Source organism: Pinus tabuliformis, chromosome 7 (genome assembly GCF_031772625.1).
Source record: "Pinus tabuliformis cultivar Carrire ecotype Pingquan chromosome 7, CPIR1, whole genome shotgun sequence".
NCBI classification, from domain to species: Eukaryota; Viridiplantae; Streptophyta; class Pinopsida; order Pinales; family Pinaceae; genus Pinus; species Pinus tabuliformis.
Window position 1 is genome coordinate 686517743 of NC_142293.1, and position 26472 is coordinate 686544214.

Here is a 26472-nt window from a genome sequence, read left to right on the forward strand (position 1 = left end):
GGTGGGTGAGGGGAGAGGGAGAGAGAGGGAGGGAAGTGGTGAAGGAGGAGGGACAGAGAGGAACAGAAGGAGCGAGTGGTGGGCGGTATGCAGAGAAGGAGGGGGGGAGAGAGGGGGGAGAGGCGGTGAAGGAGGAGGGATAGAGAGGAAGAGAGGGAGCGCATGGTGGGGGGGTATGCAGAGAGGGAGGCAAGGGGAGGGAGGAGAGAGAGAGGAGGGAGGCCAAGGGGGTGGAGTGAGAGGGAGAGTGAGGGGGGTGGCGACGACGAAGGAGGAGGGATAGAGAGGAAGAGACGAAGGGGGGTGGAGGGCAACAAGAAGGGAGGGAGAGAGCACGAGAGAGGAGAGAGATGTAGGGAGGGAGAGAGAGAGGAGGAGAGAGATGGAGGAGGGAGAGAGAGAGGAGAGGAGGGGAAGAGAGGGGGGAGATGGAGGGAGGGAGGGAGAAGGAGAGAAGAGGGAGGTAGAGGGGGTATGTGGTAGGTGGGGGGATAGGGAGAGAGAGGGGTGGTGGTGGTGGGGACGGAGGCGGGACAAAGAGGAAGAGATGGAGTTAGTGTTGGGGAGATGAAGAGAGGGAGGACGAGATAGATGGAGGGAGGGAGGCAGGGGTGAGAGGAGAGTGAGAGAAGGATATAGAGAGTAGGAGAGGAGGGGGGAGGACGAGGGAGGGAGAGGAAGAGAGGGAGTGATTAATGAGGAGGGAGAAGGAGAGAGGAGGGAGGCAGGGTGGGTCAGGGGAGAGGGAGAGAGAGGTGGGGAAGTGGTGAAGGAGGAGGGATAGAGAGGAACAGAGGGAGCGAGTGGTGGGGATTATGCAGAGAGGGAGCGGGAGAGAGACGAAGAGAGGGAGGGAAGGGGGGAGAGGAGAGAGATGGAGGGAGGGTTGGAGGGAGGGTGAGAGAGGAGAGGGAGATAAGGATACAGAGAGGGGGGCAGGAGGGGGGAAGGAAGAGGGAGGGAAAGGAAGAGAGGCAGTGAGTAGTGGGGGAGGGAAGTTGATGTTTATTCCACATGGTTGACAGAAGAAATATAAGAAATATAGAATAATGTTTTAACAATTTGTTTCTTTTTTCTATTAAATTATAATTATAAAAATGTTATAAATAATAAATAATTATTTAATTGATTATTTTTATTAAATTTTTTAAAAATGAATTAAAAATTGAATAAAAATAAAAATATAATTTAGTAAAATAACAATTAAAAGATTAAAATGAAAACAAAAATATATTAATTTGGTTAATTTTTCCTTAAATTGGACCATGCTGGGGTGGAAGAATGGGCTAACACTGAGTAACCTTTCTATAACAAACTAAATCTATACCTCTAGTCAATATATCAATTCCAAGCACTATTGTTATTTTCATGTTTAATTGATAGATTCAATTAATTTATGATTTCTCTATTTCACTTAGAAATTTTATTTGTTGTGATTTACAATTTAACTGTCCATGGCAAAAAGATTTTAATGTTACTATGGAAAAAAAAAAAAATTAATACTGTGTAATTTAATATCAATTTAATTTAAAAAATTATACCCCTAAAAAATACTTCACCTTTAAATTATTTAAAAAATATAAAAAATCATAATAAAAAAAATGGTTAAAATTTAAATTTCAAATAAAATAAAAATTATAAAAATAATTTTTAACAAATTTAAAAAAATATTAGGTGCAGACAAATCCCTATTAGATGACTATCACCTTTACATCTCGATCCCGATCCTTATTTTTATAAATATAAATAATAAACTAATTATTTTTTATTTTATTTTAATTTTTTAATATTTTAAATAATTATAATTAAATTATAAAAAGATTGATAAAATATTTTGAATAATTATCCATATATTTATATAAAACTTGAACGTTATCAAAAGAAGAAAAAGCCGAAAAAAAAGCCATAGAAAGTTAAAACGCCGGAAAAACCGGATATACTTTCTGTTCGTAGACAACGCTCCCTTTTGCCTGTCTTTTTGTTTGTTTGTTGTTATGAGTTCTTGAAATATATTTTTTAATTTTATTATAAAGTAATATATATATCTATATAATATACAGTTTTTTTTTAGCTTATAATTTATGAATAACAAGTGTGCATGTAGCCGGTAGTCCCTGCCAGGGTCTGTCAGAAGGTCTACGTTGCAGACGGGAATACGCGCCGAAATTTTTTCGAAATTATTTTTAAACGATTTGTATTATTCATAGTACAATACTGAAATCGTAAAAGTAATTTTTTATTTTGTAATAAAAAGATGTTGGTCGAAATTGTTTTCAAATTATTTTTGCAGATTTGTTTTTAAACGAATTGTATTGGTTAGAGTACAATGTTGAAATGGTAAGGGAAGTAATTTTTTTTTTATTTTTTAATAAATGTCTTGTCTATTGTTGGCAAAGCAGTGGTGGTATTACCATGAATGGGAAATCCAATATAGTTATTGAATTAATTGTTCATTCTGAAATACAATACACTATATAAGACATTGAACTTTGTTGGTCATTATGAAATACATGATGTAAATACTGAATTAATTGTTCATTCTCAAATACATGATATAAGACACTGAAGTTGTTATTCATAATTTGTTCATTCTGAAATACATGATATATGTCACACTCCCTTGCTATACAAGTAAAGTAATTTTTTTTTTTTTTTGGTTTATCTACCATGCATAAACTATACATGCGATCCATATTAATATTTCTTGAATACACACTTTTGTAATATCTACATGTGTCTCGGTTTATCGAGCAGCACAGTTTCAAGTTTTGCTTTTATACATAAATATGGTTACACACATACTTACACACTCTATATAATGGTTATGCTGATTATATATTTGCCTCCTTTCAATGCTATCACCTATTTCAAAGGTTCGTTAATAGTTGAACGTTGACAAAGTTTGATGTAATGGCATAATACAACTCTGCGGTTGCAAATGCGGGATCTATACAACGCATGGAGTGGTTGTCAATCTTAAATGCTGGATTTATGGCAATTGCTGTTGAACTTCAGTTTATAATCCCAAGATATCCGAAACTGTGCGTTGAACCCGCTGGCAACATCACCATCGTCCATTTGGATGGATGAACGGTCAGCTGGCAACACGCCATGTGACTACGCGTGCCCGGGGCTCCAAGCGCCATACGGCCGGATACCTTGGGCTTGCCATTTCGCGCCTGATCTTTCCCGAACTCCAACAAGCCATCGAACGGTGGTAAGAGGCTGCTCCGGATCGAGGATTAAGATTGCGCCACGATGCGGTAAGGCGGATGAGATATTTGTAAGAGGTGTGTTTCCCTTTTTCGATTGATTCTATTTTTCATTTTAGTGTGACTGTCCGCTCACAACACTGTGGCGATTGCATTGTTCTGAAATCCTTCTTACTCCAGCAACTTCGCGCCTCGGCGTTAGGTAAAATGTTAAGCTAACCTGGTTCATATTTTCTCAAAGCTTGATGTTTTGGGTAATAGTTTACGCCACACCAGTTTTTGGTTACCGCCGGCACAAGTCTTTCTGTTCCCGTTTCAGTCTTTCATTGTCTTCTAAACAGGTTCTCAGTTTATGAATTGGTTATCGTGCTCAGGTGGATGGCTTGTCGTTTAGCCCTCGATGACGAGAAGCTTCTTCACGCTACTTGCTAGCCCAATACCAGGTAAGGCTTATATACTGCTGAAGCTTTCTATGTTGGACTTTTCAGGGCCACGGCTGAACTTTTGTTCACTTGGGCAGGGATGCCGGGTGTCACTCTCTCGGATTTGGGTCCCTGTGCAAGCTCAAGGGTTTCCGTGTTGACAGTTTGTCTGTTCTACTTTTGCTTATCGGGTTTTTCGCCCCTGCTTAGACGGATTTCTTTGTTAGGAGGTGCTGCATAGCGAGCACGACCATTTCATCCGTGTCTCATTGTAAAAGTGTAACTGTCTATTAACTATTAGCTTTGTCTTTGAACGCCGACAGTAACTTGTTAAACAATGGTGCTGAAGTGGAAGGGTTTGTTTCCTGATTTAGACTTGTTGAAATAACTTGAATGAGACACGAAGGTTTTAGTAAGCTTTTAGCTCTACACATAATGTTTTTCGGTTTATCCGTCTTCTCTGTACTGTACTATGTTTGCAGACTTAATGTTTAATTTATATTATCTCCCTATTCAGGGTAAAGCTATTGTTTTCCTTTCTTTTCAGATAATGAATTCATATATTACATGACTCGACTTTGGTGCCCTCCGCTGGCTAAGCACATGCTACGGCTCGGCTAGAGTGGCTCATCTAGAGCGGGGTTGCAAGTTAATCTTGGCTGAGCATGCATGTGACCACGGTTATTATGCCAGTTCCTCAGCATTCATACTTATTTGTTTTCGTATTATTTTAACCGTGAATGTATATATATATTTCTAATCATGTGACACAGTTATGCGGTTATAAGAAAATGTTATTGAGTTGAACCTGTTTTGTTATCAATCTCTGGTTAATCCCGCGGTCCACTTGACCGAGGTTTAAGGTATTTCATCACCTCTCTATGGACAATAATATAGTTTAGTATATGGATTTGTTTGATCTGCATATCACACCAGATTTACTTTCTGTGTACATTTTTGTGAATATAAGTGTATGCTACAGTCTCTTTCAGCAGAGAATGTTTATAATTTCCTTTCCGGTTTCTGAATACAAAGATTACTAGTCTTTCGTTTTCGATTATTGAATATGGAAAAAGGGTTCTACAGTATTTATTCCCTATCATTAAATCCTTGCTACCGCCAAGATTACAGTGATCTGTTCGTTATGTTTTCACTTTTATTTCAAATAAAGAATGCAGGTTCTGTCTCTGTCCGTCACATAGAATCTAATGTTCTTTCCTTTTAAAAAAAAAAAATAGACAGATTACTTTCCACTATCTCTATTCTCTTAGCACAGAACCACACAAGAAATTTCTCAGCGGATATACATAGTAAGCCATACCTGCTTAACAGCAAACCTACTTGTAATGCTTGTCAAACCACCCGTCCGTAGGAAGATTCTTCTCGATCTTCCACCCCCAAGCACTTTTGCAGACTCTCTTGACTGCAATTTCACTGGCCTCGCCAGATCTCGCTATCTGATCCTAACCAGACATAACGAATACAGGAAAATCTCTTCCTTTTTCCTATGCTATCTGATCACTACCAGACATAGCATTCCTTCTTTTTTTTCTGCCATCTGATCCTTACCAGACTTGGCAATCTTTCCCCTTTTTTCTCTAGGGACTCAACTACCTCCTGAAGGTAGTTAGGGTTTTTTTTATATTTTAACTGCCTCCACAGTTATTAACCATGATTAATCATATGCTCAAATCAAATAGCACTAACACAATTTTAATTATCATAATACTAGCAACAGAGTTTTATACTTTTCAAATAAAGTTTTTGTTCATGGTTAACTTTACTATTTACCGATATTAACTTTTCACGAGGAGTATTACAATATAAGAGTTGAACTTGTTATTCATAACTCGTTCATTCTGGAATACATGATATAAGATGTTGAACTGGATGTTCATAATGAAAGACTTAAAAATAGATGGTTTTATGATAATAAAAAAACTAACATACTAATGTGATTTTATTGTTATAATATTTCCTTGTAGTTTAGGCCTATTACTCAATAACTTAAATTTTTCAAAATCCCTAAAACATGATCTTCATGTAAGAGCGTGTGAAATGTTACCAGTAAAAAAATATTGTAGGTATATTCAAATAAGTATATGGGAATAGTATACTTTCATTAATTAAAAATTAATAAATTTATATGAACCATCATTATAAATTTATATGAACCATCATAATAAAGTGAGATGTATTAGTGTTAAAAAATAAAAAATTACATTTTTGGAAGCTTGAATATTAGAGATAGAATGATTTATTATTAAACAAAATAATTAATCAAATTTAAAGCTTGTGAGTAATTTTATACTATAGTACAGAGCTAAGAAAAATAGAACCCATTAATTTTGATATGGCCAACTTTAAGGTGGTGGAGAGAAAATTCTTGTGACATGAGGTTGTGATTCATAAACCCACTTGATTCTCATTCTTATCTATTATTCTTTTTTTTACATTGTCCCTTCAATATTTGAACCTTACAAAGGTTTAGGAGAAAATGGATTTTCATAAAGTGATTTTTATTAGAAATTATTCGTTTATATTCCTCTATATCAATATTGTTATGTGAACTATTTTGTATTTTTTGAATCTAACTATGTGGGAAAAACATGTGCTTAAATTCATTTATATGTGTTACAAACGGGAAAAAGATGTATTATTAAACCCTTTATCTTTCAGATATATCTTGGTAGAAAAACATATCTTAGAAAACCTCTAATAAGTTACATCTTTGTGAAGCCTAGAATGCTTCCACAGAATCCTCTTCTAGTTTGTGGAGAAACAAGAAGTTTGAGTTGGAATGCTCGCATAAGTGTCTTCATAATTTTCATGAACAATAAAGGTGGTATGATGATACTTCCACCTTGTGTTTCATGCCATCATAATGCCAAGTTTTTTTCTAGGGTAGGGACAACTATACATCCGATGATATGTGTTCTTCAATGAAAGGAAAGAGGTTTCAAAGATAAACATTCCTCCTCCACTAGCTCTTGGAAAATATATTATTTATTAATAAACATGAGCTTTCTATCTTTTGTTCTCCCATATCCTTGAGCTTTTTTCTTTTTTTCCTTATGTTAAATAAGGGTTAAGGGACTATTTTTTCCCAAGAGTAATGAAGATTTTTTTTGAATTTGTTTATTGTTGGGGGAGTATGGGTAATAAATAATGCTCTTTAGAAAACTAACTACCATATTTGACCTTGAAAGATAGGAATTTGTTGTACCCATTTGGGTCATTTTACCTTAAAAAGAAGCATGAATCCCCTATTATGTAGGTCATTGTGGGAAATAAGGATTGAACACATTATATGTGAAGGTGATCATCCCTAATTGAAAAACCCTACTAAAACGTTTCGTAACTGTTGAGTCATCAAATAAAAGAAAAGGAAAAAAAAATAAGAATTATGAAACTTGATGTTTTGTTTATAAATTTTATAAAAAGATATAAACTATTTTTTAACTATTTATTTTTTTATTTTATTAAATTAAGACAATAATAATATATTGTTAAACAATTATAATAATTATTTCATTATTCATTAGTATTTTATAAATTATTGAAATATTATATATATATATATATATATATATATATATATATATATATATATATATATATAAACTTAAATTTAAAGAATGGAAATTTCTTAAGATGTCATATACCTCTAAATTTAAGGAAGAAACTCAAGAATCAAAGAAGTTGATGTTTATTCCACACGGTTGACGGAAGAAATATAAGAAATATAGAATAATGTTTTAACAATTTGTTTCTTTTTTCTATTAAATTATAATTACAATAATGATATAATTACTAAATAATTATTTAATTGATTATTTTTATTAAATTTTTTAAAAATGAATTAAAAATTGAATAAAAATAAAAATATACTTTAATAGAATAACAATTAAAATATTAAAATGAAAACAAAAATATATTAATTTGGTTAATTTTTCCTTAAATTGGACCATGATGGGGGTGGAAGAACGGGCTAACACTGAGTAACCTTTCTATAACAAACTCAATCTATACCTCTAGTCAATATATCAATTCCAGGCACTATTGTTATTTTCATGTTTAATTGATAGATTCAATTAATTTATGATTTCTCTATTTCACTTAGAAATTTTATTTGATGTGATTTACAATTTAACTGTCCATGGCAAAAAGATTTTAATATTACTATGGTAAAAAAAAAAATTAATACTGTGTAATTTAATATCAATTTAATTTAAAAAAATTATACCCTAAAAAACTACTCAACTTTTAAATTATTTAAAAAATATAAAAAATCCTAAAAAAAAATGGTTAAAATTTAAATTTCAAATAAAATAAAAATTGTAACAATAATTTTCAACAAATTTAAAAAAATACTACGTGCAGACAAATCCTTATTAGATGACTACCACCTTTACATCTCCATCCTGATCCTTATTTTTATAAATATAAATAACAAACTAATTATTTTTTATTTGATTTTATTTTTTTTAAATATTTTAAATAATTATAATTAAATTATAAAAAGATTGATAAAATATTTTGAATAATTATCTGTATCCCTTCTCATGTGCTCACTATGAGACAACGCTCCCCTTTTGCGTGTCTTTGTGTTTGTGTGTAGTTATGAGTTATTGAAATATATTTTTTAATTTTATATATATATATATATATATATATATATATATATATATATATATATATATAAAAAAATTGACTTATAACTTATGAATAATAATCTCTAATTTAAAAATAAAATTAAAATTAAAATTTTTAAAATGGGTATGTAAAGTTTCTTAATCAAATAGAGATTATGTAAAACTTACAGATACCATTTAGATAAAGATTAAAATTTAAAACCCTATGCAACTCATAAATACTTTATCTGTTTTGGAAATTTTATGATTATGGAAAACTTCTGCGTATATTTTGAATAGCCATAGAAAATATAGAAATCAATAAAGAATGGAAATTTTGTAAATGTAACTCATTGGAAGAGCTGTTAACCAAATTCAAAAATTTATTTTCGTGAACCTTTCGAGGAGAATTTGGGAACCTTTCCAAGAGAAAAAGCAAGTAAACATACTAAATAATGCTATGATTGTTTCGGAACGATTAGAATGTCTTATATTCCGTTCGGAGGATTTGGTTTTCAATCTTAATTTATGCATCCTAGTGCATACCAAGCATACTAGTGCATACAAATCATGTTTCCAGACTTCTAAAGCATGAGAGAATTTTCTAAAAGGATTTGGAATGTGCTCTTCTGCTTGTTCACATAAGGCACGGCGTGAAGGCCCATAAATGTTCCTTTTCTTTAAGTTTTCTGCAGTCAATACTTTTCCATGGACGAATTCCATATCTTCTTCCAAAGCCAGCTTGGCGAAAATTGTGTTGAATATTTTAACAGCATAGTATACCCATGTTTGACTAAGTACATATTGCTCTTGCATCCTGTCCAAATTCGTCGCTCCAACTTGGCAGTGGCAACTTGAGCATATCCTTTCAAAATATTGAACAAAATTGGCCAATGGGGTTTGAGATTTGGTAGGATGTCCAGGTGCAGCCAGCCAGTTGAGACCCCATCTCTATTCCAGAGGGATATATCAACAATTTTCTCAGTGCCACTGGCCTTCAACTAGCTAAGAGAGTTTCCATGTCGGCGTTGGTTCCTTCTAAGTTGACAATTGGGATTATGTCCATCCATAATTGGATGCGATCACCATTTCATTTGTCATAGTTATTGCCACTTTATTTATACCTCTTTATTGAGTTATACATCCATGTCAAAATGCCTGCAATGTCTAGGTATAATCTTATGAAAATTTTATTTTGGATGTTATTTAAAAGATACTAGTATAACCTTATTTTTATTTATGAAAATAGGGCATAGTGGTGGACTACTCATAAGGAATTTTAGTGCATTTGTGACATAATCATATTTGTGACAAGGCATACTAAATATTTAACATTTTGTTTAAATTTTTTCTTTATTTATTTTCCCCATGTGGTAGAAAAATATACATGCATATATTTAAACAAAAATGTATTTTATGTTCACTAGTGAGACTACAACAACCATGGAGTTAGTTGATATGTTGTTTCTCATGGTCTTGTGCTTCATATTTCTTACCACCAACCTGTTTGCCATCTTTTTCTAATACCAAGGTAAATTGATAGAAGAAATATTCTTTTTTAATCTACCAAATTATATAATTTGTTTATTTCATGATCGTTGAATTAAACTCATTATTTTTTTTTATCTTTCCCATATTATATTGGAATTTTACAATATATTTCTATATTAAAAGCTTCAGGTCATCAATTTTATATGTATCAAATCCAACTACATGGGAAATATTTACACCTAACATCATGTATGTGTTCATTTTTGCTTCAAATAGGAAATATGTGTGTTCTTCATCTTTACATCTATGGGATGTATCCTTGTAGAGAAAAGATGTCTTAGAAAACCACTAAGCAGCTAGATCTTGACATGGTCTAGAATTCTTTCACTACATCCTTTTCCATTTTGTGGAGAAATAGGAAGATATTCATGGGAAATGAAGGCGATATAATGATACTTCCACCATGTGCTTCTTATTAGCATAATGGTGTTTTTTTCCTAGGGTAGGAACAATTATACATGGATGATAATTGCTCTTAAATCAAAGAGGTTTAAGAGACAAAATGTCCTCCTCTATTTTCTCTTGAAATGGAAGACAATATTATGGAGTACTAAACTTGATCATACAATAAGATGCACTATTATTGAGTGCCTCACCATTTTTTCTCCCATATCCTTAATCCTTGTCTTTTCCCCCATTAAATTAAGAATGTTACAAGGGATTATTTTGTTCCATGAATGATGAAGAAGCTTCTAAAATGAGGTTCCTATTTGGGGGTATGAGTAACAAATAATAGACTTTTTGGATGTAGATCATTATATTTTTTTTGGCAACTTACTACCTTTTTTTAACCTCTAGAGATTAGAATGTGTTATGCCCATTTGCTTGATTTTATCCTAAAAGGAAGCGTGAAGTTCATAAAGTCTATGCTCCCATGGTAAATATGGGTTAGACACATTGTAACCCAATTAACTAGATTAAATGTATGATTTTGTTAGATGGCATATCTTCATTAACCTTATCCTCATTTTTATTGGAGAAAACAACATGGTGTTGGAATATTTGATTATATTATTAAATGTGGATTTCATTGATGCTATGTAGCTTTCTAGGTTAAGGTGTTTGGACAATTTCTAGACTTGATGACTCCTATAGCCTATAAACCAAACTAACTATATGAGGATGTTGATCATTACTAAGTGAGACTCTTATGATCTCTCGTACCTCTTGAGTTAAGGAAGAAACACAAGAAGTAATGAATTTGATGTTTACTCCAGAAGGTTGAGAGAAGACATATAGAATAATATTTTGACAATTTGCTTCCTTATTTCTATCCAATTATGACTATAATAATGATATAAATACTAAATAATTCTTTAATTGATTACTTTTACTAAACTTTTTAAATAAAATTGAAAATATATTCGAGTATAATAACAATTAAAATATTAAAATGAAAATGAAAATATATCTACTTGATTAAATTTTCCTTAAATTGCATCCTCTTGGGGATGGAAGAACTCGCTAGCATTGAGTAACGGTTCTATAACAAACCAAGTCTAGTATTTCTAGTTAGGCACTATTGATATTTTCTTTTTTTTTGGTAGGTAAGCACCCACAGGGGATTTGAACTAGTGACATATCGCAAGGAGTGCCTTAATAGTGCACCCATTTACCGTCAATCCAAAACCTTCAGAGAAGGAGGAGGGAGGTCGATCACTCGACCTCCCACCCATTATGACTAAGCCTTTTCCAAAGCGCTTGAGCCATCGGACTAAGCACCATTGGTATTTTCATGTACAATTGATGGATTCAATTAACTTATGGTTTTTCTATTTCACTTAAAATTTTATTTAATAGTTTACAATCTAGTGAACCATAGAAAAAAGATTTTAGTGTTATATTAGAAAAATTATTTTAATATTGTGTAATTTGATATCAATTTAATTTTAAAAAACTATACCCCTAAAAAAAATTTTCACTTTTAAATTATTTAAAACTTGTAGAAAATTATAATAAAAAATAGTTAAAATTTAAATTTCAAATAAAATAAAGATTATACCAATAATTTTTAGCTTTAAATTTAAAATTTGAATATCTTATAAATACAACTAGTAAGATTCATAAATACCTTTGGTTTTATGTTATTTTTTATATTCTAAATAATTATAACTAAATTATAAAAAAAATAACATGACTAATGATATTTAAATTATAAAAAAATCATTAATTATTTTATAAATACAAATTTTATTAATCATTTTCTATTTTAAATATTTTCTTCACGATAAATTTATAATTATAAATAATCCTTTTTTTTTAAATATGTGAATATTGATTATTAAAATATAATATTCTTTTTATAATATTCTTTTCTTCATAGAATGTCCTCTTTTCTCCAGATGCATTGGATCATTGTTGTATGAAGATGCGGATTTCCCAGTGTCAAGATCATGAAACATTTCGGTGTCAAGATCATGAAACATTTCGGTTGTCTATGCGATACTATGCATTTGGATGCAATTGAAGAAAAATCCAAGAGAAAATCAGTTAATTATCCCCCAGGAAAATCATTCTCCAATTTATTTAAAATGGCGTTAGAGATATGTAGGATTTTAGAAAATAGTAAAACTTGACCGTTATCAAAAGAGAAAAAGCCGGAAAAACAGGGTACACATAAAAATCCGCAAAAGCAAAAATCCGGAAAAGCCAGATATACGTTCTGCTCGAATTCAAAAAAAAATTATATTTTGTCTAGAGAGATATTTTATTTTATCTATGTGAAACAATTATTATATTTTGTCTAGAGAGATATTTTATTTTATCTATGTGAAAAAATTATTATATTTTACTAAGAGAGATTCTTTATTTTACCTATGTGAAAAAATTATTATACTTTGTTATGAGACAGAAATGTTTTATTTTACCTATGTGAAAAAATTATTGTATTTTGTTATTAGTGAGCGAGAGACATGTTTTATTTTACCTATGTGAAAAAATGATTCTATCTTTTTATTAGTGAGAGGGAGACATGCTTTATTTTACCTATGTGAAAAAATTATTATATATTTTTTTATTAGTGAGGGAGAGAGCGAGAGAGATGTTTTATTTTTTATTATCTTTTGTTATGAGAGAGAGAGAGGGATGTTTTATTTTACCTATGTGAATTGTATTTTGTTATTATTTAGAGAGAGATGGGGTGATGGGAAAAGGGAGGGAGGAGGAGAGAGGGGGGGTCACACACGCAGATAGACAAACGTCGGGGAGGGGGGGAATATATGGAGGGAGATCCGAGAGAGAGAGAGAGAAAGATGGGAGGAAGGAGCAAGAGGCGGGAGGGGGGACGTGTTGGCGAGGGAGAGTGGGTGAGAGAGAGAGGAATAGGAGAGGGATAGGAAGTGTGAGAGGGAAGACGGAGAGGGAGGGAAAGAGGGTGAGGGAGAGGGAGCAAGAGTGATAGAGAGAGAGAGAGGGGGGTTAGAGAGAGAGAGAGAGAGAGAGAGAGAGAGAGAGAGAGAGAGAGAGAGAGAGGAGGGAACAAGGGAGGGAGGTGAGAGGGGAAAAGAGAGGGAGACCGAGGGAGAGGGAGTTAGGGGAAGAGACAGAGAGAGACAGGAGGACGAGGGGGAGGTATAGAGAGGAGGGGGTAGGGAGAGAGAGGGAGCATGGGAGAGAGAGAGAAAGGCAGAGGGAGAGGGAGAGGGAGAGGGAGAGGAACAGTAGAGGGAAGAGGGAGAGGGAGGGAAAGAGGTGTACTCCCTAGGTGTTAGAAGCCATATTAAATACTTTTAGAGGTACTACAAGTTCTTAACGAGACCCAGATCTCAAAACCCCTCCCCATAAGATTTGAACCTATTAACTAATGAGAAGTAAGCCCCACACAAACTTATATATATATATATATATATATATATATATATATATATATATATATATATATATATAGGGATCGTTTTGAATTACTTTGAATTGGTTAGGTGGGCATATCTATACATTGGGGAAGTGATGTATGCTTAAACAATTTATCCATTGAGGAAGTGGTACAATTAAGGAAAAATAAAGAATATATATATATATATATATATATATATATATACTTTATTTTTCCTTAATTGTACCACTTCCTCAATGGATAAATTGTTTAAGCATACATCACTTCCCCAATGTATAGATATGCCCACCTAACCAATTCAAAGTAATTCAAAACGATCCCAACATTCCTTCACATCAATAGAATAATCAATGATCCCAATATTTTGTCTTTGAGGTTTCTGCGAGTCTCATGTTTGTACAGATTTTCTTCCAGATCCATGGCATGCAATTTTTTTTGTACCAATACAATAGTCACACCGTATTTAATCACTTTGGTTCTTTTTTTCCCTTCTTCTTTCTTCCTCATATTGGAATTTTAACCCTGAACATGTCGGATGTAGCCATGATTCACCGTACATGTTTATTATTACATTTCATTGTTCACCAACGTGTGATTATAGAGTATTAATCAAGTTAATATGAAACTACGAAATATATCATTATACTAAGAATAATTCTAAATTTTGAAAATTATATTTATGTTTATGGTTAATTTTGTTTAAAGAAAAAAATCATGGACAAACAATTTATGGATACTATAAACGTAAAAGTAATATAATAAGATTCATGTGAAGATTTACATTTTACTATTGTTTTAATATTTTATATTATAGAATATGTTAATATATTATTTCATAACATTAAAAATAAAGTAACAATAAGTTTATAGGGCATATAATAGGTAGTGACATAGTGTTTTGTTAAGGCACTCCATGGTGAAAATATTACCAGTTTGAAATTTCTTGGGAAAAAATCCATCCATGTTAAAGGGTTTTTTAGCATAGGTCAGGTACCCTCGAGAGATATTGAGAACTTAGATATCCCTCGGTCATGGCTAGTCAAACCAAAGATTAAGGGTGTGAGTCATATAAGGATTCACATTACATAACAAACAAAAGGAATAGAGTAATAATAATGATGTTAGAAATTACTATTAATTTCAAATAAAAAATGACTTATTTTGATTTATTCATATCTTAAATTAGTGTAGGAAAGATAATTAAATAGATGATATAATATAATAAAAATATCGATGCATTTAGAATTATTTGAAAGTTGCATCTAGGGACAATTTTGAGGGTGAAATGTTTTTCTCGTAGCAAAAAGATTGAATATATATATATATATATATATATATATATATATATATATATATATATATATAGCCAATACAATTTCATTTTTTATAATACTTTTACTATTCTTAAAAGTATATTTAAATTCAATGTTGTATTTATATTATGGTTCATATTAATTATCTATTGAGTGAATTCAATCTAGCAGAAACCTTGTTGAACCATCTCATTTGTAAGAGTATATGGTGAATGAGATGTGGACAACAAAAAAGAAAACGTATTTGAAATAACATCAATAGAGACTCCTAAAATAATTAACTAACGAGTGAAATAAAAGAATTTTTGTTTATTTATGTAATATTAATGAAATTTATACAATTTGTTAGAATATATCAAGAGGATTTGAAAATAATAAGGTTTTATATTAAAATTCACTTTCAATAAATCAAGGCATTTGTTGTTTGCACAAGAATTACCTATCTTCAAATAAGTTGAACTTCTCATATCACTTCCCTAATCTAAAATACTAAGCCTAAGAAAAATATAAAGTGAGGAAATATTTGAAGCATAAGTAAACTATAAAGGGATAGCATATGAAAGATTACATTTTGTAAATACATGATGCCAACCTAATAGTCATTAAAATTTTGGTTATTCAACCTTTGTTGTAATATAATAGCTCTTCCAACAACAAAAAGTTATAATTTGCAATCCATAATGATACTTAATCATTTCTCTAAAATATATGAACCATCATTATAAAGTGAGATGTATTAGTATTAAAAAATAAAAAATTACATTTTTGGAAGATTGAATATTAGAGATAAAATGATTTATTATTAAACAAAATAATTAATCAAATTTAAAGCTTGTGAGTAATTTTATACTATAGTACAGAGCTAAGAAAAATAGAACCCATTAATTTTGATATGGCCAACTTTAATGTGGTGGAGAGAAAATTCTTGTAACATGAGGTTGTGATTCATAAACCCACTTGCTTCTCATTCTTATCTATTATTCTTTTTTTTACATTGTCCCTTCAATATTTGAACCTTACAAAGGTTTAGGAGAAAATGGATTTTCATAAAGTGATTTTTATTAGAAATTATTCGTTTATATTCCTCTATATCAATATTTTTATGTGAACTATTTTGTATTTTTTGAATCTAACTATGTGGGAAAAATATGTGCTTAAATTCATTTATATGTTGTTACAAACGGGAAAAAAGATGTATTATTAAACCCTTTATCTTTCAGATATATCTTGGTAGAAAAACATATCTTAGAAAACCTCTAATAAGTTACATCTTTGTGAAGCCTAGAATGCTTCCACAGAATCCTCTTCTAGTTTGTGGAGAAACAAGAAGTTTGAGTTGGAATGCTCCCATAAGTGTCTTCATAATATTCATGAACAATAAAGGTGGTATGATGATACTTCCACCTTGTGTTTCATGCCATCATAATGCCAAGTTTTTTTCTAGGGTAGGGACAACTATACATCCAATGATATGTGTCCTTCAATGAAAGGAAAGAGGTTTCAAAGATAAACATTCCTCCTCCACTAGCTCTTGGAAAATATATTATTTATTAATAAACATGAGCTTTCTATCTTTTGTTCTCCCATATCCTTGAGCTTTTTTCTTTTTCGCCTTATGTTAAATAAGGGTTAAGGGACTATTTTTTCCCAAGAGTGATGAAGATTTTTTTGAATTTGTTTATTGTTGGGGGAGTATGGGTAATAAATAATGCTCTTTAGAAAACTAACTACCATATTTGACCTTGAAAGATAGGAATTTGTTGTACCCATTTGGGTCATTTTACCTTAAAAAGAAGCATGAATCCCCTATTATGTAGGTCCTTGTGGGAAATAAGGATTGAACACATTATAAACTAATTAACTAGCTTAAATATATAACTTTGCTGAGACATTTTTCTAAAGGTTGGGTTGAAAAAATCTTTGTTTACATTTTTATTTTTCATTTTCTGGAGAGAAGCAAAGATGGTGTTGGCATAATTAGTCATCATATTAAGTTTGGATTGGATTGTAACCATGCAGCAACTTACTACATTAAAGTGTTTAGATAATTCATATATGTGATCAATACCTATAGAGCCCAACCATTGGAATCTCTTATATGTGAAGGTGATCATCCATAATTGAAAAACCCTACTAAAACGTTTCATAACTGTTGAGTAATCAAATAAAAGAAAAGGGAAAAAAAAATAAGAATTATGAAACTTGATGTTTTGTTTATAAATTTTATAAAAATATATAAACTATTTTTTTAACTATTTATTTTTTTATTTTATTAAATTAAGACAATAATAATATATTGTTAAACAATTATAATAATTATTTCATTATTCATTAGCATTTTATAAATTATATATATATATATATATATATATATATATACTTAAATTTAAAGAATGGAAATTTCTTAAGATGTCATATACCTTTTAATTTAAGGAAGAAACTCAAGAACCAAAGAAGTTCATGTTTATTCCACACGGTTGAGGGAAGAAATATAGAATAATGTTTTAACAATTTGTTTCTTTTTTCTATTAAATTATAATTATAATAATGATATAAATACTAAATAATTATTTAATTGATTATTTTTATTAAATTTTTTAAAAATGAATTAAAATTGAATAAAAATAAAAATATACTTTAATCGAATAACAATTAAAATATTAAAATGAAAACAAAAATATATTAATTTGGTTAATTTTTCCTTAAATTGGACCATGATGGGGGTGGAAGAACAGGCTAACATTGAGTAACCTTTCTATAACAAACTCAATCTATACCTCTAGTCAATATATCAATTCCAGGCACTATTGTTATTTTCATGTTTAATTGATAGATTCAATTAATTTATGATTTCTCTATTTCACTTAGAAATTTTATTTGACGTGATTTAAAATTTAACTGTCCATAGCAAAAAGATTTTGATATTACTATGGTAAAAAAAAATTAATACTGTGTAATTTAATATCAATTTAATTTAAAAAAATTATACCCCTAAAAAAATACTCCACTTTTAAATTATTTAAAAAATATAAAAAATCCTAATAAAAAAAATGGTTAAAATTTAAATTTCAAATAAAATAAAAATTATAACAATAATTTTCAACAAATTTAAAAAAATACTGGGTGCAGACAAATCCTTATTAGATGACTATCACCTTTACATCTCGATCCTGACCCTTATTTTTATAAATATAAATAACAAACTAATTATTTTTTATTTAATTTTATTTTTTTTAAATATTTTAAATAATTATAATTAAATTATAAAAAGATTGATAAAATATTTTGAATAATTATCCGTATTCCTCTAGTCTCATGTGCTCACTATGAGACAACGCTCCCCTTTTGCCTGTCTTTGTGTTTGTGTGTAGTTATGAGTTATTGAAATATATTTTTTAATTTTATTATAAAAATATATATATATATATATATATATATATATATATATATATATATATAAGAGTTATTTTAAAAAAAACTGACTTATAACTTATGAATAATAATTTCTAATTTAAAAATAAAAATAAAAATAAAATTTTTAAAATGAGTTTGTAAAGTTTCTTAATCAAATAGAGATTATCTAAAACTTACAAATACCATTTAGATAAAGATTAAAATTTAAAACCCTATGCAACTCATAAATACTTTATCCGTTTTGGAAATTTTATGATTATGGAAAACTTCTGCGTATACTTTGAATAGCCATAGAAAATATAGAAATCAATAAAGAATGGAAATTTTGTAAATGTAACTCATTGGAAGAGTTGTTAACCAAATTCAAAAATTTATTTTCGTGAACCTTTCGAGGAGAATTTGGGAACCTTTCCAGGAGAAAAAGCAAGTAAGCATACTAAATAATGCTATGATGGTTTCGGAACGATTAGAATGTCTTATATTCTGATCAGATGATTTGGTGTTCAATCTTAATTTATGCATCCTAGTGCATACCAAGCATACTAGTGCATACAAAGCATGTTTCGAGACTTCTAAAGCATGAGATAATTTTCTAAAAGGATTTGGAATGTGCTCTTCTCCTTGTTCACATAAGGCACGGCGTGAAGGCCCATAAATGTTCCTTTTCTTTAAGTTTTCTGCTGTCAATACTTTTCCATGGATGAATTCCATATCTTCTTCCAAAGCCGGCTTGGCGAAAAATGTGTGGAATCTTTTAACAGCATAGTATACCCATCTTTGACTAAGTACATATTGCTCTTGCATCCTGTCCAAATTCGTTGATCCAACTTGGCAGTGGCAACTTGAACATATCCTTTCAAAATATTGAACAAAATTGGCCAATGGGGTTTGAGATTTGGTAGGATGTCCAGGTGAAGCCAGCCAGTTGAGACCCCATCTCTATTCCAGAGGGATATATCAACAATTTTCTCAGTGCCACTGGCCTTCAACTAGCTAAGAGAGTTTCCATGTCGGCGCTGGTTCCTTCTAAGTTGACAATTTGGATTATGTCCATCCATAATTGGATGCGATCACCATTTCATTTGTCATAGTTATTGCCACTTCATTTATACCTCTTTATTGAGTTATACATCCATGTCAAAATGCCTGCAATGTCTAGGTATAATCTTATAAAATTTTTATTTTGAATGTTATTTAAAATATACTAGTATAACCTTATTTTTATTTATGAAAACAGGGCATAGTGGTGGACTACTCATAAGGAATTTTAGTGCAATTGTGACATAATCATATTTGTGACTAGGCATACTAAATATTTAACATTTTGTTTAAATTTTTTCATTCTTTATTTTCCCCATGTGGTAGAAAAATATACATGCTTATATTTAAACAAAAATGTAGTTTATGTTCACTAGTGAGACTACAACAACCATGGAGTTAGTTGATATGTTGTTTCTCCTGGTCTTGTGCTTCATATTTATTACCACCAACCTGTTTGCCATCTTTTTCTAATACCAAGGTAAATTGATAGAAGAAAGATTCCTTTTTAATTTACCAAATTATATAATTTGTTTATTTCATGATCGTTGAATTAAACTCATTATTTTTTTTTATCCTTCCCATATTATATTGGAATTTTCCAATATATTTCTATATTAAAAGCTTCAGGTCATCAATTTTATATGTCTCAAATCCAACTACATGGGATATATTTACACCTAACATCATGTATGTGTTCATTGTTGCTTCAAATAGGAAATATGTGTGTTCTTCATCTTTACATCTATGGGATGTATCCTTGTAGAGAAAAAGATGTCTTAGAAAACCGCTAAGAAGCTAGATCTTGACATGGTCTAGAATTCTTTCACTACATCCTTTTCCATTTTGTGGAGAAATAGGGAGATATTCATGGGAAATGAAGGCGATATAATGATACTTCCACCATGTGCTTCTTATTAGCATAATGGTTTTTTTTTCCTAGGGTAGGAACAATTATACATGCGATGATAATTGCTCTTAAATCAAAGAGGTTTAAGAGACAAAATGCCCTCCTCTATTTTCTCTTGAAATGGAAGACAATATTATGGAGTACTAAACTTGATCATACAATAAGATGCACTATTAGTGAGTGCCTCCTCATTTGTTGTCCCATATCCTTAATCCTTGTCTTTTCCCCCATTAAATTAAGAATGTTACAAGGGTTTATTTTGTTCCATGAATGATGAAGAAGCTTCTAAAATGAGGTTCCTATTTGGGGGGTATGAGTAACAAACAATAGAATTTTTGGATGTAGATCATTATATTTTTTTTGGCAACTTACTACCTTTTTTTTAATCTCTAGAGATTAGAATGTGTTATGCCCATTTGCTTGATTTTATCCTAAAAGGAAGCGTGAAGTTCATAAAGTCTATGCTCCCATGGGAAATATGGGTTAGACACATTGTAACCCAATTAACTAGATTAAATGTATGATTTTGTTAGATGGCATATCTTTATTAACCTTATCCTCATTTTTATTGGAGAAAACAACATGGTGTTGGAATATTTGATTATATTATTAAATGTGGATTTCATTGATGCTATGTAACTTTCTAGGTTAAGGTGTTTGGACAATTTCTAGACTTGATGACTCCTATAGCCTATAAACCAAACTAACTATATGAGGATGTTGATCATTACTAAGTGAGACTCTTAAGATCTCTCGTACCTCTTGAGTTAAGGAAGAAACACAAGAAGTAATGAATTTGATGTTTACTCTAGAAGGTTGAGAGAAGACATATAGAATAATATTTTGACAATTTGCTTCCTTATTTCTATCCAATTATGACTATAATAATGATATAAATACTAAATAATTCTTTAATTGATTACTTTTACTAAACTTTTTAAATAAAATTGAAAATATATTCGAGTATAATAACAATTAAAATATTAAAATGAAAATGAAAATATATCTACTTGACTAAATTTTCCTTAAATTGCATCCTATTGGGGATGGAAGAACTCGCTAGCATTGAGTAAAGGTTCTATAACAAACCAAGTCTAGTATTTCTAGTTAGGCACTATTGATATTTTCTTTTTTTTTGGTAGGTAAGCACCCACAGGGGATTTGAACTAGTGACATATCGCAAGGAGTGCCTTAATAGTGCACCCATTTACCGTCAATCCAAAACCCCGTGGGAAATTTTTTTGTTGACTAGTGTGCGCGAGAGAAGGAGTAGTGAGGTCGATCACTAGACCTCCCACCCATTATAACTAAGCCTTTGCCAAAGCGCTTGAGCCATTGGACTAAGCACCATTGATATTTTCATGTACAATTGATGGATTCAATTAACTTATGATTTTTCTATTTCACTTAAAATTTTATTTAATAGTTTACAATCTAGTGTACCATAGAAAAAAGATTTTAATGTTATATTAGAAAAAATATTTTAATATTGTGTAATTTGATATCAATTTAATTTTAAAAAATTATACCCCTAAAAAAAATTTCACTTTTAAATTATTTAAAACTTGTAGAAAGTTATAATAAAAAATAGTTAAAATTTTAAATTTCAAATAAAATAAAGATTATACCAATAATTTTTAGCCTTAAATTTAAACTTCGAATATCTTATAAATACAACTAGTAAGATTCATAAATACCTTTGGTTTTATGTTATCTTTTTATATTTTAAATAATTATAACTAAATTATAAAAAAAATAACATATTTTGACTAATGATATTTAAATTAACAAAAAATCATTAACTATTTTATAAATATAAATTTTATTAATCATTTTCTATTTTAGATATTTTCTTCAAGATAAATTTATAATCATAAATATTTTTTTTTTTAAATATGTGAATATTGATGATTAAAATATAATATTTTTTTTATAATATTCTTTTCTTCATAGAATGTCCTCTTTTCTCGTAGTCTGATGTGGTGGTAGTCTAATGTGCTCACTATGAAACAACGTTCTCTTTTTCCATGTCTCTGTGTTTTGTTCTTGTGCATCTGTTTGGGTTTGCATTTATATATGTCATTATTATTTTTGTTTCTATGTGTTCCTTTTGTGTCAAATTATGTTTGAGAGCCACAAAGCATGAAGCAGAGAATGAAAAATCCTAAGCAGAGGGATTCCTGTACAGCTAAATTGGTCAATGCAATCTCCAGACTTCTTCTCGATGGATGAGGTGAGGCAAAGCTTGTTTTCATTTGATTTATTAAATCTCTAATAATGGCAATTTATTGATTATTTCTGCATTTTTTGTTTTTCTCATCTTCAGCTTCCAAAAGAAAAGGGAAAATTCCAAGAAATTCTATAGGCAATGAAAGCGGCCAATGCAATCTCCATGTCACTTCTCTATGGATGGATGAGGTGAGGCAGATCTTTTTTCATTTGATTTATTAAATCTCTAATCTCTTTCATTTTAGTATTACAAATTTACCAATTATTTCTGGATTTATTTCAGCTTCTTTACTGCTCATATAGAATGGACAAACCACGGAGTGAGCACCACTATGGAGCAAGCAGCTTTAACGTACCTTATAGTTACTTCTCAATACCTGCTTGACTGTGGTGTTGCTGCTTTAAATATCGATTTATTTGGAACTTTTTGGTGTTGTTACTTTGTGGTGTTGCTGCTTTAAATATCGATTTACTTGGAATTTTTTGGTATTGTTACTTTGTGGTGTTGCTGCTTTAAATATCGATTTACTTGGAACTTTTTGGTGTTGTTAAGTTGACGGAAATATAGATGATTCGGTGTAGATGATTCTTACACCGAATAGAAGCCAACAATTAACTTCTCTCAATTGGAATCCAGACCATATAACAATTAACTTCTCTCAATTAGAATCCAGAACATATAACTATATGCAACGTCAAAAATAACTATATAAAACATCAAAAGAAATGAGTGAAGCTCTGTTCTTTCTTCCTAAACCTAATCCGTCGTCTCTTAAAAAAAACCCGTTTCAAGATGCAGTTACCGTAATCTCTCGTTTTTCTAATATTCTAATCTCTCGTTTTGCTAATATTCTATTGGTTGGGAGCGTGTCAGCTCAGCTAGGTAGGTGGATTGTATTCGGTTGGTTGTTACACCGTCATCACACTGTCGCGGTTATATTTCATTGGACGAACGCACGCAAGGGCCTATTATACTTTCTCAAATATAATAATTTTTTCACATACTTAATATAAAACACAGATTTATATCTCTGGTTTTTCTGTTAAATAAAACGTTAGGATCCTATGATAGAGAGTATAATAGAGTCTCTCAAGCATAGGTAAAATAAAACATTTTTTTTAACAAAATATATGTCACATACCCCGATAACCTCGCAGGTAAAAGTAGGAGATTAGCATTTTTATACAAATTACCCACCAGTAATTTATCATATTCATAACTCCACAATCATCATTAACCATTAGACATAGAGTTCATTAATGCATCAAGTAAATTGCAATAACAGACGGTAAGTTACATAACCATTAACCACCATTGTGGTAGTGTAATAATATAATATATCTCATGAATCCTTGCATCTATTTCATGATTTCCACAACCATATTAATTAATCTATTTCATGATTTCCACAACCATATTAATTAATCTCATGCTTGAACATTATAATCATGCCATCAAATAAAGAGCCATCTACATCAAGGATTCAACGTCATCCAACTGACACAAAAAGGCAATCACATCAATCACACCATGGAACACTGATATACCCTGGAAACCCCGTAGGGTGAAAACCAGCAAACGTTTAATCTTATTATTAAACGCTCGTGAGGGTTTTCACCCCTCACTCAATGGCTCATAAGGGATTCCATCCCTTAACCATTGTTATTAAAATCTTTACAATGAATTATCATTAAGCTGTCACATAACTAGCTAAAGCTAATACAATTTACATGTAATCTTTTATTTACATACCGCCACATGCAACATTCCTTGTGGCATAATTGTTCTAGCATTGGACAATACTGCAGCTTGACTTCATCTGCATGGACGAATAATCCTTTTTCCTGCCATAATGTTAAACATCACTTTCCTTGGCATCATCTGCCATCGTTTCCTGTCAATGCAGTCATCAACAATCTTGGCAACAAGATTAGTTACAATATTATTCCAACAATAATCAACATCTAAAGAGATCTTTTAACATCTACTCATATGCATGAGCACGCATAACATACTAGCTAACTAGCATATATATGAGAACATAAATACATGGTCTTGCAACCAGATCTATAACAACATAAATACATGAACAACTACATGCATGTGTTTTCGGGCTAAGCTTCTGTTACTTTTCCGAAGCACCTCCTTACAGGAGTAGCCATAGATCAGATTAAAAGGGCAGGGAATCAGCTTCAGATTTAACCGTAGCCGGAGAAGACCTTTGCTCAAGTAAACAAGCATAAGCAAATAATTTCAAACTTTAAATATGATAACCATAATGATAATCTCTCACCGCATGCTTTACCGTCAAAATTCTCAAACCCTGTTTTGCCCTGCCCTGCCTAGGGTCACTTAAGGGAACCATCTGGCAAAAATAACTGGAAGAAACAAAGCCCTTACAAGGCAAAATCAGTTTTCAGGCTCCAAGAGTTTCTTACCGATTGAAAAAGAAACAAAGGCATCAATGCAAGCATACTCGATCTGCTTCTCTTGAAGCTTCCTTGAGGCCCAATTGCTCATAGAAACTGTTTTGGACTTGGGAAGATTTAACTTCAAAACCTCAATGGCCAAACCCTTGAGCCCGGCCTGCTTGAGCTTCTGCCTTCCGAACATTTCGGCTGCCAAGCGACCCAGCTCCACTGGGTCTCCACATTCCAAACCATGATCACGCTGGAGCTTAGCAACGTCAGCTCGAACACCCGCACCCACTAATTTAATCTCCGGATCCTTCAAAAACCCAACAAGAGCCTCTGGCATAAAATCCAGAAACAACATTTGAATAATCAAGCAGCCATTGTCAGTACAGAGCTGGAGCAAGGCAGTCTTGTTCTGCGATCCTCTTTTTTTAAAACAGGGCCGCCATTCCATGTCAAGCCCTACTATTTTCTGCCCAGTTTGTTGATAAACCCAACTCTCTGCAACGTGGCCGTCATCTGTAAGGGTCGCTTGTATGGAATTTCCCGCCAAATTGATCTGGGTAGAGCTTGTGATTGTCCGTCTAGAGCCATATGTCCCAATGGGTACAGGAGAACCAACCCCAAGTGCTCTCTTGACAATGTATCGCTGCAATCTTTCGACTCTCCAGAATAGCATAGCGTTAAGTCTGTAAGTCCTACTGATGTACGAGAAAACCAATTACTTCTTGCGGACCTTACCATGACGAAAATCTCATAGATGCTAAACAGGCATGATTAACAGAGAACCTTTTTTAATGTTCAAATCTGTCAACGATCAAGAAAATCTACTTCATCGCCGTTCCGAATCCAAGAATCAGTTCCAATTTCCAAGCCGCCCTTAGCGCCATCCTCTACCATTCTTTAATTGATAGCTTTATGGATAATAAGAATTAGTTTTTGAAACTAATTCGTGATCTTTTTTAAAAAGAATTACTATTCCATAACTGAATAACTTACACCAAGCTATTACCATAGGGTTGTTACATACTCCCCCCTTAACAGGAACACCGTCCTCGGTGTTCATCTTTCATTGGAACTTTAAACTTTACTCATGGTATTACCATCTAAACCACACAAAATGTAATCCTTTCTCTTTGAAATCAACGATTTCATTCCAAGAAAAGACGACAAACAAAATATTAATGATATAGTCATAAGAAATATCATTAGTTATAAGCATCAATAGTCGTAAGCATTCGTAATTGCAAAAATATGCAACTTCTAATCGCCACCACTTGGCCCTTATTCATTCATAATAACAATTTTCTGTGTCAACTTACCATTACTTACCATCTATTTTGAAAACCATGAATACTTTCATGTAAGTATTTTAATAGTGGTTGGAAACTCTTCATTCCTCCACGGTAAGTAATTCCTGTAATATATGACTAACAAATTCAATCACATTAGTCACTATATTTTGAGTCAAATGAGATACTTTTGACTAGCAATCAATTGTG

The 26472-nt window shown here is 31.4% G+C and overlaps 1 protein-coding gene across 1 annotated transcript; it reads right to left on the reverse strand.

Annotated features, from left to right (window-relative positions):
- Positions 1-24863: 24863 nt before the first annotated feature.
- On the reverse strand, positions 24864-25712 carry LOC149249340 (3'-5' exonuclease-like). The gene has a single exon (XM_089456215.1). It carries the CDS (start codon positions 25647-25649, stop codon positions 24966-24968), a length of 684 nt encoding a protein of 227 aa, XP_089312341.1. The 5' UTR covers positions 25650-25712; the 3' UTR covers positions 24864-24965.
- Between the last annotated feature and the right edge of the window lie 760 nt (positions 25713-26472).